We start from the raw sequence: 15,247 nt of genomic DNA, 5'->3' as shown, positions 1-15,247 counted from the left end.
GGCAAACAGAAGTGAAATGACTTATCCTGGGTTCCACAGCTAGTAAATGTCTGAGAGGGGATTTCAACTCGGATTGAATCCAGAGCTCTATCCACTGTGCCACTTAGCTGCACCTATCTCCTTCCACCCCCACCCCTCACCTGTATTTGCATTTTAAAAGAGGCATGGAGAGGGTCAATTCTTAAACCAAGAAATGAATTGCTTATGGTGAAATTTTAGGCACCAATTGATATTTGGGTGGGTCTGAGCCCTTCAGATCACATCACTATCCAAATAAGACTGCCCTAGATTCTGGAAACACACAAGCACTGTGTTCCAAGGGTCATCTCACTTGGGGACCTGTGGAATGAAGCCCAGGTTCTAAGTCCTGCCAGGAAATAAAAGCCCGCCTCTAGAAGAGAGTACAGAATTGCTCTGCTTGGGGCTCCTGCTTCATGGAGGTCTGCTTCAAAGAGGCCCCTGGTTTGGTGGATTCCAGGCCTCTAAAAATAGCTGCAGCTGAAAGCTCAAACCTCATCACAAAGAGGAAAACCTCGCCGAGAGTCTCAGGATCGATACTGCCTCAGACTTGGCTTTCTGAGGTTCAAGGGCAGCTAACGGGAAAGAGGCAAAGCAAACATGTTTGACTTGAAAAACCTCTGGATTAGTGGCGGTGTTAATAATAACAATATCGATAATGCTTTAAAAAACTTTTTTTTTATATTACTAGCCAGCTCCAGGCATTCTGGAGGCACTATCACATTACCATCGAGTGATGTTTGTAAAGTAGAGGAATGAGCCTTGTACTGTCCTGAGAATCAGAAATCCCCCCTACCAATGTAGGTCAATACCTTCTCTGCAACTTGTAGGCTTATACAGGTGCCTAGAATGTGTCAAAGGCAGCTAGGTGGTGTAGTGGATAGAGTGCCCGGCCTGGAGTCAGGAAGACCTGAGTTCAAAACCAGCCTCGGACACTTACTAACTATGTGACTCTGGGCAAGTTGCTTAACCCTGTTTACCTTAGTTTCTTTATCTATAAAATGAGCTGGGGAAGGAATTGGCAAACTACTCCAGCATCTTTGCCAAGAAATCCCCAAATCAGATCACAAAGAATCAGACACAACTGAAAAATGACTGAACAACAACAGAATGTGTTGAACTCACAGCCAGTGATAAGCAGTGGGAAGGATTGACCCAGAGTCAGACAGCCAGTATATGCTAGATGAGGAACTCAAATCTGGGTCTTCATGACTCCTTATTCACCACATCATGTTGCCTCTCAGAGGCAGTGGATGGATACATCAGAGAAGCAATCTGGCCTGAAAAGGTCTGGGTTAAAGTCCTGCCTCTGACACATACTGACTTTATGATCTTGGGCCAATTACCTAACCTGTCATTGCCTCAGACGATCTAAGACCATGAATAGATAAACTGCAGAGAAGGTGATGACCTGCATTGGTACAGGGACCTTCTGATTGGGCTTTCATCCTTTTGTAATCACAGGACTCTTTCTCCCTGTCTCCCTCTCCTCCTTCTACTTCTCCTCTCTCTCTCTCTCTCTCTCTCTCTCTCTCTCTCTCTCTCTCTCTCTCTGTATATACATACATATACATATATATATATATATATAATATATATATATATATATATGTATATACTCTAACTTCCTGAAGCAACCCATTTGATTTCATTTATGTTATTTAATCTGCAATTTCTTTTGTATTGTGGTATCATAGTTTTAAGAAACCAGGCTATAAAAATGATAGATTTTGCCATTGGGAAGGAGTTCTGAGGAAATGAGTTAGAAATAGCTAGAGGCAAGTATATTTACATTCCTTTAGTGCAGCAGAGAGGGTCCAGTTGAAATTAGATAAATCAAATTTGTAGTGAACCCAATTGCATGTTTCTCTCCCGGCCCTCCCCCGCTCCATGCGATGAAAAGAAGGCTTTTTGCAGCATATGAATGAATAGGAATGGAGAAGGCAGACAGTAAGGACCCAGGATCAGAGTTTGGCCAAACAACACTGGCAATAGAACAAGGTGGCAAGGGATTCAAGGATAATTGATAGTGTAAGAGTCTAGACTAAAGAGAGAGCAAGTAAAGCCAGGCAAGGGGAGATGGAGTGGAAGAACAGGGATGAGTGAAAGGATTGAGAATCAGGATGGGCATGAGGAATAGGTTTAGGAGGGGTGAGGCAGAAAGAGAGATGGTAGGATAGGAGATTGTGGCCAGATAGAGGAATTTCAGAGTTGGTATGAGTTCTTACTACCTCTGACTCACAAAGAGTCAGGATCTCTTCAAGTTCTGAGATATGCTAGTGACTGAGAATTAAGTAGGTGATTGGTTCCCTGGACCTGACCTGATTTATGTACAGGGAAGATAAGTCTGATAGTAAGTAGTATGAAGGACTGTTTAGAGAGGAAAGAGAGTAAAGGTTTAAAGATCTGTTAAATCCATATACATGGTAATAGATGCCTGTACTAAGATGGTAGCCATGAAGAATAGGGAATGAGAAACAGGAGAGATACTGAAGAAGTTGAATTGATGAGATTTGATAATTGAATAGAGATGAAAAGGGTGTGGGATAACAAAGAGTCAAAAAATAACTCCAAGTTTATAAGCATGGGAACCTGGGTGAAAGGGGATGTCAAAGACAGAAATAGTGAAGTCAGAAAGAGGCCCAGCCAGGTTTAGGAGAAAAGATAGTCTCTCTGCTTTTCTGGACCCTTGTGGAAATGGCAACAAAAATTGCTCCCTCAGTGGGGGAAGCATTTGGGTAGTGGAAAATGTCCTTTGTGAGATATGGTAATACTTGCATTCATAGTAGAGAAGGGAACACGCATTTATCAAGTACCTACTATGTGTCAGGCACTGTGCTAGGCACTTTACAAATACTATCTCATTTAATCCTCAAAATATCCCTGAGAAGGGGCAGCTCGGTTGGCACAGTGGATAGTGCACTGGCCCTGGAGTCAGGAGGACCTGAGTTCAAATCTAGCCATATGATACTCACTAGCTGTGTGACCCTGGACAAGTCACTTAATCCTGATTGCCTCGACCCCCCCCCAAAAAAAATAGCCCTGGGAGGTAAGCGCTAATTCGATTCCCATTTTACAGTAGAGGAAACTGAGGCAGCAGATATTAACTGACTTGTCCAAGGGTCACAAAGTTAATAAGTGGTAGAAGTTCAATTTGAACTCAGGTCTTCCTGACTCCAAGACTAACAGCTCTATCCACTGCACTGCCAAAACTACCTCTAAAAATAAAACAACTCTATGTGTAAAGCCCACTAGGACCTTCCTTATCAAGGGGAGTGCTAACTCTCTCTCCTTTTATATAACACATAGTATCATAAGATTATAGATTTGGAACTGGAAGGAACCTTGAAGTGAATCTTACATTTTTTTACAGATGAAGAAACTAAGTCCCAGAAAGGGTAAGTGACTTACCAAGGTCACACAATTATTAAGTGACAAAATCTAGATTTGAACCCAAGTCTTCTGACTCCAAATCCAGTGCCCTTTCCATTGTGCTACACACTCCCTGCCTGCAGGACCCTAATCCTCCAAAAAAGAACATGGGACATAGAGATTGAGTCACTGGAAGAGTGCTCATTGAGTACCCAGGCCCAGGGATCTTATGGTAGAAGGCTTAATCTTAACATCAGAAACGTTGATTTTAACCTATTCATTTTTACTTTTCCAAGAGTCCTTAAAGAGATAGAACTTGATTATCTGCCGAATGTAGCAGGTTAGGGACTGACTACTGGAGTTACTAACTTTGCAAAAGAGGATCATGAGCCAGAAACTTAAGTCCTTTCTGGTCTTTGGCCTTTGAAATAGCTGTTGATTTCTTGGTACCAGTGTACCCCTGCATGTCTCTTACAATCAGAAAAGCTGAATTGACAAGACAGAAGAAACAGCTACTGGGCCAAATGAACCCCCAAAGGGTTTGGTAAGTAAGTGGTTAGTGTTAACAGGATGGCAGGAGAATGGTTAAACCACTGAAGAGAACGGAAAAGACATACACCTGCTTTTAGGCATCATCATGGAAGATAGGCTGGGTAATGGTGAGAACTGTTATTTACAAATACTAGCTATACTTCTGAAAAAAATATTGATATCTTTTGTTTTTACATCTCCTAAATTTCCCACTATGTATTCCTCCCCTCATTTACTCCCATAGAGCCATTTCCTACAACAAATAAGTTTTTTAAAAGGAAGAAACAAAAAAAGTTCAGCAAAACTAAGTAAGACATTGAAAAAATCTGATTATATACCATGATGCACATCCATAGTTCCAACTCTGCAAAGAAGCAGGGGGACGTGTTTTCTAACATCTCTTCTTCTGGGTCAAGTTTGATCACTATGATTTCATGGCATTCAGTTTCATTTGTTTTGGTGGTGATGGTGTTCTTTCTTTTTACATTGCTATAGTTTTATATATATTGGTTCCTTGGCTCTTCTTACTTCACTTTCCATCAGTGCATGTAAGTCCTTCCATGCTTCTCTGTATTGATCATACTCATGATTTCTTGCAGTGAAGCAATGTTCTATTATATTTGTATACCACAATTCATTTAGCCAGTCTCCCAACTGATGGATATTGACTTTGTTTCCTGCTGTTTGCTACCACAAAGGAATATTGCTGCCATAAATATTTTGGTGTCTAGGGGGTCTGTCTTTTTGTCAGTGACCTCCTTGGGGTATATACTTAACAGTGCAGGGTCAAAGGCTAGGGACATTTTAGTCACCTTCTTTGCATAATTCCAGATTGCTTTCCAGAACAATTGAAGCTAATTTATAGCTCCACCAACAATGTTTTAAGTGTGCCCATCTTTCCATATGTTCTCTCTAGGATTTACTGTTCTTTATCTTTTGTTATCTTTGCCAGTTTGCTGCACATGAAGTGAATCTTAGGGTTGCTTTTATTTGCATTTTTCTTAATATTATGATTTAGCACAAGCCTGTACAACCTGCAATCCACTGAAGGATTTTGGGCGGCCCACGGAAAATGTAGAGGATTTTTCGTAGGCCACCCAAAATCCTTTGACAGGCTGCAGGTTGTGCAGGCCTGATTTAGAGCAAACTTTCACACATTGTTATTGTTTTCATTTCTTCTTTTGAAAACTTTGTTCAGATCCTTTGACCACTCATTGATTGATGAAAGGCTTTTGGTCTCAAATATAGTTAGTTGTCTTTTATATCTTCAGTATCAGATGCTTATTTTTTTTTCCAGTTGACTATTTCTATTCTTATCCTAGTTGCATTGATTTTGTTTGTGCAGAAGCTGTTCAATTTTGCATTTATCAAAATTATTTTATCTTTTGCTCTATCCCTTTTTGATTTAGAATTTCCTTTATCCCTTTTGGGCTTAGAATTCACCTCCCCCCAAAGCTTTGAAAGGTATATGATCTGTTTCTCTTCTAATTTTTTTATGGCATGGTTTTTTTTTAAGTATTCAGATCATAAAATGCTTGCTCAATAAAACAGCCCTGTTCATTAAAGCAGGTCCTGTAAGACCTCTACTCAGCAAGCCATCATTAGCCTAGTTCTAGTTATAATTTGGACCTGAAAATAATAAAAATTGTACTTCCACCAAATATTCTATAATTTAGCCTTTTCACATCAGGGTATCAGTCGCCCCAAATTATTCTAATTTAGTGAGCTTTGATGATACTTTTATTACTACCATGGATAGCATGGAAAATCTGGGTTCAAGTCTTACCATGGACACATACTGGCTGTGGGACCCTGGGCAAGTTACCTAATCTGTCAGGGTTCTAGGCAACTCTCTAAGAAGTTTCAGAAAAGATGCTAATCTACATTGGTAGAAAGAATTTCTTCATCTGAAAGTTCCTTATATAGTACCAATGAAGTCACAGGTCCACTCCCTAATCCCATATTTTTGCCAGTAATCCCCTCAACAAAATCCAACTCCCTTCAGCCCAATGCTCTTTTTTTTTCCTCCATTTTTTTTGGACAGGATTTCGTGGTGGGTCTCTCAATTTTGCTTCGAGGAACAGTCCATGAAAAGTTGAAATGGGCCTTTAATCTCTATGATATTAACAAGGATGGATACATCACAAAAGAGGTACTGCTTACAAGTGGTAAAGAATGGGAGGTGGGGAACAGAGGGATCAAAAACATTTGCATTGGTCAGGTGTAAGGATTCTGGTCTGTGATTGGCCCAGAGTCAAGGTGAGGCAGGTGGCTTGTTTTCAATGTGCAGTTCCACTAATGAAGGAGATTCTCAGCTTTAGAGTCTCAGTTTGATTGATTCTGAAGCACTGATTGCTTTGGGTTCTTTGGTGAGGTAAGAGAGATGGAGTTGTGAATTATCTGGCTTTAGTTTTTAATTCCTCATTCAGCTGAAGTTGGATAAATCCCTACTCTGATGCCACATTATGGAGATGATTCAGTGTTTTTGAAGTCTGTGCCAGAGGAGGATAAGACCTGGTGGGTCTTCCCAAACTGAAAGGCTTTGAGCATGAGCCCAGTGACAATTGGCCTGTCAGCCAAGGACCAGCAAATGGCAGAACTGTTGACAGGCCATTAGCAGCTGCTCCTTTAAAGAAGTAACTTTCCTGGTAGTCCTCAGGGCCCTTGCCATCGCCCCTTCCATTGTTCCCTCTGTTGCAGAAAGAAAGTATGGAAATGTGGAATACTACCAGAAGCACTGGAACAGTCTCCAAATGAAGGTCCCTTCTTAGCTCTCTAGACTTTCTGTTCCCTCCTCTCCAATATAGGAGAGTCCCCAGGATATCCCAGACCTCACCACTGCCCTGTTCCTCATCCTAGGAGATGCTGGCCATCATGAAATCCATTTATGACATGATGGGTCGTCACACGTACCCCATCCTGAGGGAAGAAGCCCCATTGGAGCACGTGGAAAGGTTCTTCCAGGTAACATCCCAGCTCCTGGGAAATGTGATGCAGGCAGAAATCAGAAAACATGGAGAGGAGCGTAAGAGTCTCTCAGTTATGGGGCCAAGTGTGTGATTTCTTAGAGAGGCAAAGTCCTGACAAGGTGATAGCAGACATGGCCTGAGACCACCTCTCACGTGAAATGTTACCTGTTGACATGCAGACTGCTGGTCCTCTATCCCCCTTCACCTTTCTTTCCCAAAGATGGCCCTCAGACTTTGGAAGCAACTCCATGAAAAGCAGTGGGATGTTGAGGAAAGAATACTAACCTGGAAGTCAGGAGCTCTAGGATCCAGCCCCAGCTCCACCATTAAATATCTGTGTAACCTTATGCAAGTCATTTTGGTTCTCTTGGCCCTCATCAATGAACTCAGAGACTTGGACCCGATGATTTCTAACATCTGTTCCAGATCTAAACAAATTTACAAATTTTTAAGAATAGGGAGGAGTCTGAAAACTGACTTTTGCTTGAGATGAGAGCAAGAGAGTGGTGAAAAGTAAGGTGAACCATCCAGGTTAGAGATGGAAATCAGTCACAGTTTCAAGGAAACCTGAGTTCTTATTCTAGTGAAGCTGCTGACTTGCTATAGAACCATAGGCAAGTCTGTTAACCTCTCTGAGTTGCAGATCTCTCAACTGTAAAATAGGGATGATAATACCTGCCTTGACTACCTCAAATAACTGCTTTGAAAGGCCAAGTCAAATAAGGAATATGAAAGCACTTTGTAAAATACAAAATATGAGGCATTATTCTTATTACCTAGAATTAGTCCTGAGAGAGAGAGACTGAGGAGGCAGATTTGCAAGTTGCAGGAAAGGTTGGTGGTGAAGCCAGGAGGTAGGTGGAAGAGAGACCAGAAGAAAGAAAAGTGGAGAGGGGGAAGTATCATTGAATATTTTACATTGGGATGGGAGGTAGCTGATGGGGAGAGTGGCCAGGAAAGCCAGGGTCCAGAGGTTGCCAACAGGACAGTATCTTTTGAAAATTAGTGGTATGAAAAGAAAGTAAAAAAAAAAATTTTTTTTAATTTAAAAGAAGAAAATTAGTGGTATGGTATCTAGTACCTGCTTGAAAAATGTTAAATCAGTGACAAAAGGAAAGATTCAGGCCTGAGGATGTTCTTCAGATAGATGAGTACCAGAGGCAGCTAGGTGGCACAGTGGATAGAGCACTGGCCCTGAAGTCAGGAGGACCTGAGTTCAAATCTGGCCTCAGACCAACCACTTGACACTTACTAGCTGTGTGACCCTGGGCAAGTCACTTAACCTCAACTGCCTAAAAAAAAATAGATGAGTGCCTAACATAATGCCTTCATATTGGAGGAACTTAATGAATGTTGTGTGGAGAGAGAGAGAGAGAGAGAGAGAGAGAGAGAGAGAGAGAGAGAGAGAGAGAGAGAGAGAGAGAGAGAAAAGAAAAAAAGGGAAGAGGAAGGAAGGAAGGAAGGGAGGAAGGAAGGAAGGAAGGAAGGAAGAAAGGAAGGACAGACTTGGCTGAGTGAATTTCCTGTAGTTTAAGGTATAATTAGGAGATTGCTCCTGGATTTGACTTATTTCTAAAGAGGGATATGTATGTGTTTCAGAAAATGGACAGGAATCAGGATGGAGTGGTAACCATTGAAGAATTCCTAGAGACTTGTCAAAAGGTGAGCTTCCTTCCCCCTTCAGCCTAGCCAGAAGCAGCAAGAGGCTAGATTCCTCTTGCTTAGAAATTCCGCCTTCTGAGGGTCCAGGGAAATAGGAATATTTGGGAGATTTCTCTTTTCTTCTTCCATATCTTCCCCACCCCTGTCTTTCCTTTGGGAAGGTTTTAGAGCATCTTGCTCAGTCTGGGTCCTCAGAAAGTCTCTATCCTGTCCCCTCTCCTTCCAAGAAACATTGACAACCAACTCTTCAGCAAGGCCATGATCTAGGACTGTTGTGATTCTCTTAGGACTTACTTCAATAGGAGTCTAAACTCTCAGAGCTCAGGCTAAGTCAGAACAGCCCAGAGAGTCTCCTTACAGGCCTTATTTAGGTCTGGGTCCACTCCTGGCCCTCACCTCACTTGGGTTCATCCTATTTGGAGTCAGTTCCTGGGATCTTTTAGAGAGTCTTGCAAGCCTGGCATTTCTTCCTGGCCTCTTGCTATTGCCCCTGCCCCTACCTCTGCACCAAAGTCCTGACATCATAGACTTTGCAAATCTTCCATTCACACTCTCAGGCAAAGAAAAGGTTCATGTATAGAATAGGATATGGTTCCTTTGAGTGCAGTGGTTTATTTGTGACTGTGACCTTTGGGATATTGGACAGATCTCTGGAGAAAAGGGTACCAGGAGCCTCTTTCCCAATCAATAGCAACTGACCTCAAAACCTCTTCCAGCCAGGCAGCACCTCCTCTCCTCACATGACCCAGTAAACTCTAAACTCCTTTTTAATCCATGTTTTCTCATGATGAAGTTAATTTATGTTAAATTACCTAATCACTATCATCATTTCTATAACTGTTCCTAGAATCTGCTTACAATGAATTCTACTGTTATGCTGGATAGCTCCTCACAATGTCCCCTTTTCTCCATTTTTTTCTTTCTTACTCCAAATAGGATGAAAACATCATGAGTTCCATGCAGTTATTTGAGAACGTGATCTAGAAGGGAGAAGCATTCAGCTGCCACCCTCCCCAGCCTCTGCCTCGGAAGGCCACCTTCACACTGACAGGCGCCTCCATCACAAGAAACTTTTTTTTTGTTTTTACTAATTTACAAAAAAAAAAAGGAAAAAAACAACAACAAAAGTTTGCTACACACATACACAAGATTCCCCTAGGCTTGAAGAGGGAGAGAAAGAGACAGAAGGACAGAGAAGGACAGAGAGAGAAAGAGAGAGAGAGAGAGAGCGCAAGCTGGGCTGAGTATCACATGTACCAACTTTTCTCTCCTACTAGGAAGACTAGGAGATGTTATCTCTGGGTAATAGAGTGTCATCTATTCAGTCCACTTCCCCAAGGAGGACTTATGTCTCAGGGACTGGGTGAAATCTGCACATTTCCAAAAGGAATCCGTAGTACCTTCTGCCTGATTAGGGAAGTGTTCCCCAATTCCATTGGACAACTGGGTTTTACCAGGAGAAGGGCTTGAATTCCCACAGAGGACAGATAGCACAGTCACTAAAGGAGATCTCCACCTCTTTTCCTGAGGCCAATAGCAACTCTGCAGCCCTTAGAGGCCATGGGATTAAGTCACACACCCCTTTTCCAGTCTTTCATCTCTTGAGACAAAATTGGTGACCCTGCCTCAATGGGTCAAAGCTATCCGTAGAGCTCTCTCCTCTTCTTCCTAATTAAGATAGTATCATAGAGCTGTTAGGAGCCTTTACAGACCACTTAATTCAACCCTCCTCATTTTACAGGTGAGTAAACTAAGTCCCAAAGAAGGGAAGTGACTTGACCAAGGTCAAACTGCTTAGTAAGTAGCAGAGCCAGGATTCAAACTCCAGGCTTCTCACTCCAGATCCACTATTCTTTTCCCATGATGCCATACTGCCTCCTCAGGCTGCAGCTATTCTGTCTTGTTTCTATTCTAGATCAGCCCTCACTGTAGGAGTGCGTTGTCCCTACTTGGAGAGATGGCCCAGCTCGTCCTCCACTTGGGGGTTTCATGGCTACCAGGAGGGATGTCATGAGGAAGGGAGCAGTAATCTGCTTCTCTGGGAAGTCTTACTTTTGCTGATTCTTCAGGAAGTTGAGAGGGAGCAGGCAGGGCGTGTTTTGGTTAAAAAAAAAAAAGCTCAATGTATGCTTTGTTCCTGCCTTCTGGTAAGTCACTCACAACAGATAGAACTGCATGAGAAAACAGGAATTTCATAGCTGCTAAGCTCAGGACAGACAGAGGTGCCTGTGAGTCAGAGACCATGATGAAGCACTTGGCTAAAGGGTGAGGGATCCAACCACGACTGCAAAGAGGAGAATCCTATCCACTCTGCCACCCCAGGAAAGGAATAGCCTTCCAAACTCAGGGCCTGGGGTCTACTTGATATAGAATCTTAATGATAACCATCTTCTACTCTTGCCCCAGGATAAGGAAGGGAAATCCTTCATCCTGGTTCAAAAACCAGAGTCTATTTAATGTGCCTCTGGGTTAGGGAGCTCAGACTTGAATTAACAAATTGTCTGGATCTTCTTCTTTGGCACAGAGAGGGTAGCTATTGCAGCTCAGGGATTGGTGGAGGTGGGGATTGGGTTCAGCTGGTTCAGACTGGTTGCTGGAAAGATGGGCACTCCCTCCCCAGGAGAAGAGAGACACATACCAGTAGGATTTAGAGCTGAAAGTGACCTTCTAGGTTATCTAGGCTAACTAGCTTGTTAGTCTCCAAAAGGAGATAGCTATGAGACCCTCTGTCCCCTCACCCCCATCTACAGCAATGAGGATGACTGGCCGTCCCTCACCTCTTCAAAAAGCACAAACCTTACTTGCAGGCCTACAAGTGAGAACTTTGCCAACACCAAGAAGCCTTCTAAGGAGGCTGATCATTGGATACCCTCTATTTTCCAAGAGAAGGCTGTCCCATTCTCTCCCTGGTGGTTTTTGTTTAAAGTTTTTTTCCTGGTGCCCTCCCCTCCCTTCCCCCCTTCCTCAACAACTGGGAGAAGTAGGAAAGAGAGTTCCTGGAATGAATCCTGTATCAGAAAAGTGGGAACTTAATTCCTTCCCCTCCCTGATGATATTCAAAAGCACAAACTCCTTGTTTCTGAATGAGTGACAACCAGGCAGAGTCTACGTTTGTATTGACCAGACCTCAAGAGTTAGACTGGGCCACCTATAGCTCTGGGGATGGCATTGTGATTTTCAGGGAAGGGTACTCAGGCCAGCATTTAGAAAAAGGAAAAGAGTAGAGCCCAGAGGCACTGTTTGTCTGGGAGACCACGTTGCTAGAAACCTTCAAGAGAAGAGACTCAAACCATCCCCTACCTCCTTCCTTTACCCCAAACATCTGATGTGGAATAAGAGGTTTGGATATAGGTTTATACAGGCTGTATATGACTCATTTAAATTTACACCTGGCTCTGTAAGTTTAAAGGGTGATTAATACTACCAGGGTGTTAAAATAATTTGGATTACGGTGGTAGTTACAATCTACTGCTGAATGACCTCAAGAAAAACCAGTGTTATTTCTTATCAAGTACCCCATGGGAAGTGGAAGAAACTTTTCTGTAACCTTCTCCTCCCTAGGAAGAGGATTCTGGCTGGCTCCACAGTGTGTCAGAGCCAGCATCTGGTTTTTAGGGACTAAGAAAGTACAATGGGGAATTGAAATTGCTCATGGTGTGAGGGCCGTAGCTGCCACCCCCAAGGAACATTCCAACTAGATACATTCCATTACTCCACAACTTCTCCTCCCCTCTCAGGCCCCAGACCTAGCAGTTCAGAGCCCCATGTCCTGCTGTTTTCCCCTGACTGCAGGGGGATTCCCATTTCTACCATTTGTCCTCTGGACTCAGCCTGGCTCTGTGCTCACCACACCAAATGCAGGGCCATGGTGGTCCTCGTGGTTAGACAAGTAGTTTTGGTTCAAAGCACAGCCCTCCTAGGCCTCATACCTGATGTACACTCAGGGGAAAGAGTATCCCGAAGGGGACTTCAGTAACTGAGCTCAGTTCAACCTCTTGTTACCTTTCTCACCAACACAACCCCAGGTCTTCCTGTCATTTCTCTAGGTTCACATTTTCCCCTCCCTCCTCAGTCTCCAGTCCACATTCTGAGCCTTTCTCCCCACAACCATAGAGGGGTGCTCTTAGCCATTCTCAGGCCCTGCGTGTCCTCTCCTCTTCATCAAGCCCCATTCTGCTCCCTTCTCTCACTCTCTCTCCCTGCATCTCTAAGCACTAGGGCCAGTCTATCTTCTAGGAGCCAAAAGCCTGCTGGGAATTCTTCTACCCTGGTCCCTCTCCTTAGGGGCTCCCACTGCTGAGTGACTAGCCCTAGGGACCATGGATTTGCACAAGATGCTCCTTTGTGTGTGTGTGTGTGTAGTATAAGGCATGGCCGCATGTCTGATTGGCAGGAGCCTAGACTCTGGTGTCTACATCTTCCTCACTTGCAGCCAGAGGAGACTGTTCCTGTTCACAATACTTACTTGATATTCAGTCACTGTATATTTTAATAAAATAAACTTGAAAAAAAGGAGAGAGAAATATCTGGTTTCTTAATACTGAGTTCTGGATTCAGGAGCCAGGGCTAACTGCTTTTTTAAAGAAATACTTTTTATTGACATCTTCTATTTTTAATGACAGGAGGACCTGGCCTTCATTGGCCTGTCCCTACAAGTATAAGTGAGTGGTGGGGAGTGAGGGTGATGATCAATAAGGTCCCAGTCCTTAGTGCCTGTGCAATATTCTTTTTTTTTCTTTTTTATTAATTTATTTTGATTTATCAACAATCACTTCCATATGCTTTTGAGTTTAAAATTTTTCTCCCCCTTCCTCCCCATCACCCTCCCCAAGACAGCACACAATCTGATACAAGCTATACATATACATTCCTATGAAACATATTTTCACATTAATGATGTGGTAAGTAAGAATTAGAACCAATAGGAGGAACCACCAGAAAGAGGAAACAAAACGGAAGAGAAAAAAAATAGCAAATAGTATGCTTTGATCTGTATTCAAACTCCATAGTTCTTTCTTTGGATGTGGATAGCATTTTCCTTCACTAGGCCTTTGGAAGTGTCTTAGATCCTTGTATTGCTGGGAAGGGTTAAGTTTATCAATATTAGTTATCGCACAACGTGGCTGTTATTATGTACAACGTTCTCTTGGTTCTGCTCACTTCCCTCAGCATCAGACCATACAAGTCTTTCCAGGTTTTTCTAAAGTCAGCCTGTTCATCATTTCTTATAGCACAATAGTATTCCATTACATTCATATACCACAACTTGCTTAGCCATTCCCTAATTGATGGGCATCCTCTCAATTTCCAATTCTTTACCGCCATAAAAAGAGCTGCTATGAATATTTTTATACATGTGGGTACTTTTCCCATTTGTATGATCTCTTTGGGATATAGCCCTAGAAGTGCTATTGCTGGGTCAAAGGGTATGGACATTTTCATAGCCCTTTGGGCATAGTTCCAAATTGCTCTCCAAAATGGTTGGATCATTTCACAACTCCATCAACAATGCATTAGTATTCCAATTTTCCACATTTCTCCAACATTTATCATTTTTTTGTTTTGTCATGTTGGCCAATCTGGTAGATGTGATGTGGTACCTCAGAGTTGTTTTGATTTGCATTTCTCTAATCAATAATGATTTAGAGCATTTTTTCATATGACTATAGATGGCTTTAATTTCTTCATCTGAGAACTGTCTGTTCATATCCTTTGACCATTTATCAATTGGGGAATGGCTTGTATTCTTATAAATTTGTCTTAATTCTCTATATATTTTAGAAATGAGGCCTTTATCAGAGAGACTGGTTGTAAAAATTCTTTCCCAATTTTCTACCTTCCTTCTAATCTTAGTTGCATTGGCTTTGTTTGTGCAAAAACTTTTCAATTTAATGTAATCAAAATTATCCATTTTGCTTTTTAATGTTCTCTATCTCCTGTTTGGTCATGAATTCTTCTGTTCTCCATAGATCTGATAGGTAAACTATTCCTTGCTCCCAGTTTACTTATAGATCAGCCTTTATATCTAAGTCATGAACCCATTTTGACTTTATTTTGGTATATGGTGTGAGATTTGGGTCTATGCCTAGTTTCTGCCATACTCTTTTCCAGTTTTCCCAGCAGTTTTTTTCAAAGAGTGGGTTCTTATCCCAGAAGCTGGGGTCTTTGGGTTTATCAAATAATAGATTACTATAGTCATTGACTACTGTGTCTTGCATATTTAACCTATTCCACTGATCCACCACTCTATTTCTTAGCCAGTACCAAGCAGTTTTGATGATTGCTGCTTTATAATACAATTTAAGATCTGGAATTGCTAGGCCACCTTCCCCTGCATTTCTTTTCATTAGTTCTCTTGATATTCTGGACCTTTTTTTCTTCCAAATGAATCTTATTATTTTTTCTAACTCTATAAAATAATTTTTTGGTAGTTTGATTGGTATGGCACTGAATAAGTAAATTAGCTTAGGTAGAATTGTCATTTTTATTATATTAGCTCAACCTGCTCATGGGCAACTGATGTTTTTCCAATTATTTAGATCTGATTTTATTTGTGTGAAAAGTGTTTTGTAATTGTGTTCATAGAGTTCCTGGGTTTGTTTCGGGAGGTAGACTCCTAAATATTTTATAATGTCTACAGTAAGTTTAAATGGGATTTCTCTTTCTATCTCTTGCTGTTGGGCTTTGTTGGTAAT

At 42.0% G+C, this 15,247-nt stretch overlaps 1 protein-coding gene and 1 pseudogene across 4 annotated transcripts in view; one reads left to right on the top strand and one right to left on the bottom strand.

Annotated features, from left to right (window-relative positions):
- KCNIP3 (potassium voltage-gated channel interacting protein 3) overlaps positions 1-13,051 on the top strand; it is a 156,577-nt gene extending 143,526 nt beyond the window's left edge. For all 4 annotated transcript variants that reach the window (XM_020988347.2, XM_078149665.1, XM_020988355.2 and 1 more), the window contains 4 exons: positions 5,966-6,073; positions 6,781-6,885; positions 8,490-8,552; positions 9,489-13,051. In XM_020988347.2, coding sequence (XP_020844006.2) covers positions 5,966-6,073; positions 6,781-6,885; positions 8,490-8,552; positions 9,489-9,536 — 324 coding nt within the window. In that variant the 3' untranslated portion in view covers positions 9,537-13,051. The remainder of the gene's footprint in view (positions 1-5,965; positions 6,074-6,780; positions 6,886-8,489; positions 8,553-9,488) is intronic.
- Positions 3,239-3,323, bottom strand: LOC144456085 (U6atac minor spliceosomal RNA; annotated as a pseudogene).
- Positions 13,052-15,247: the final 2,196 nt, after the last annotated feature.

Source organism: Phascolarctos cinereus, unplaced genomic scaffold (assembly GCF_003287225.1).
Source record: "Phascolarctos cinereus isolate Bilbo 61053 unplaced genomic scaffold, phaCin_HiC Scaffold_2;HRSCAF=192, whole genome shotgun sequence".
NCBI classification, from domain to species: Eukaryota; Metazoa; Chordata; class Mammalia; order Diprotodontia; family Phascolarctidae; genus Phascolarctos; species Phascolarctos cinereus.
The sequence above is the reverse complement of the archived record's forward strand: the minus strand, read 5'-3'. Positions and strand labels throughout refer to the sequence as shown.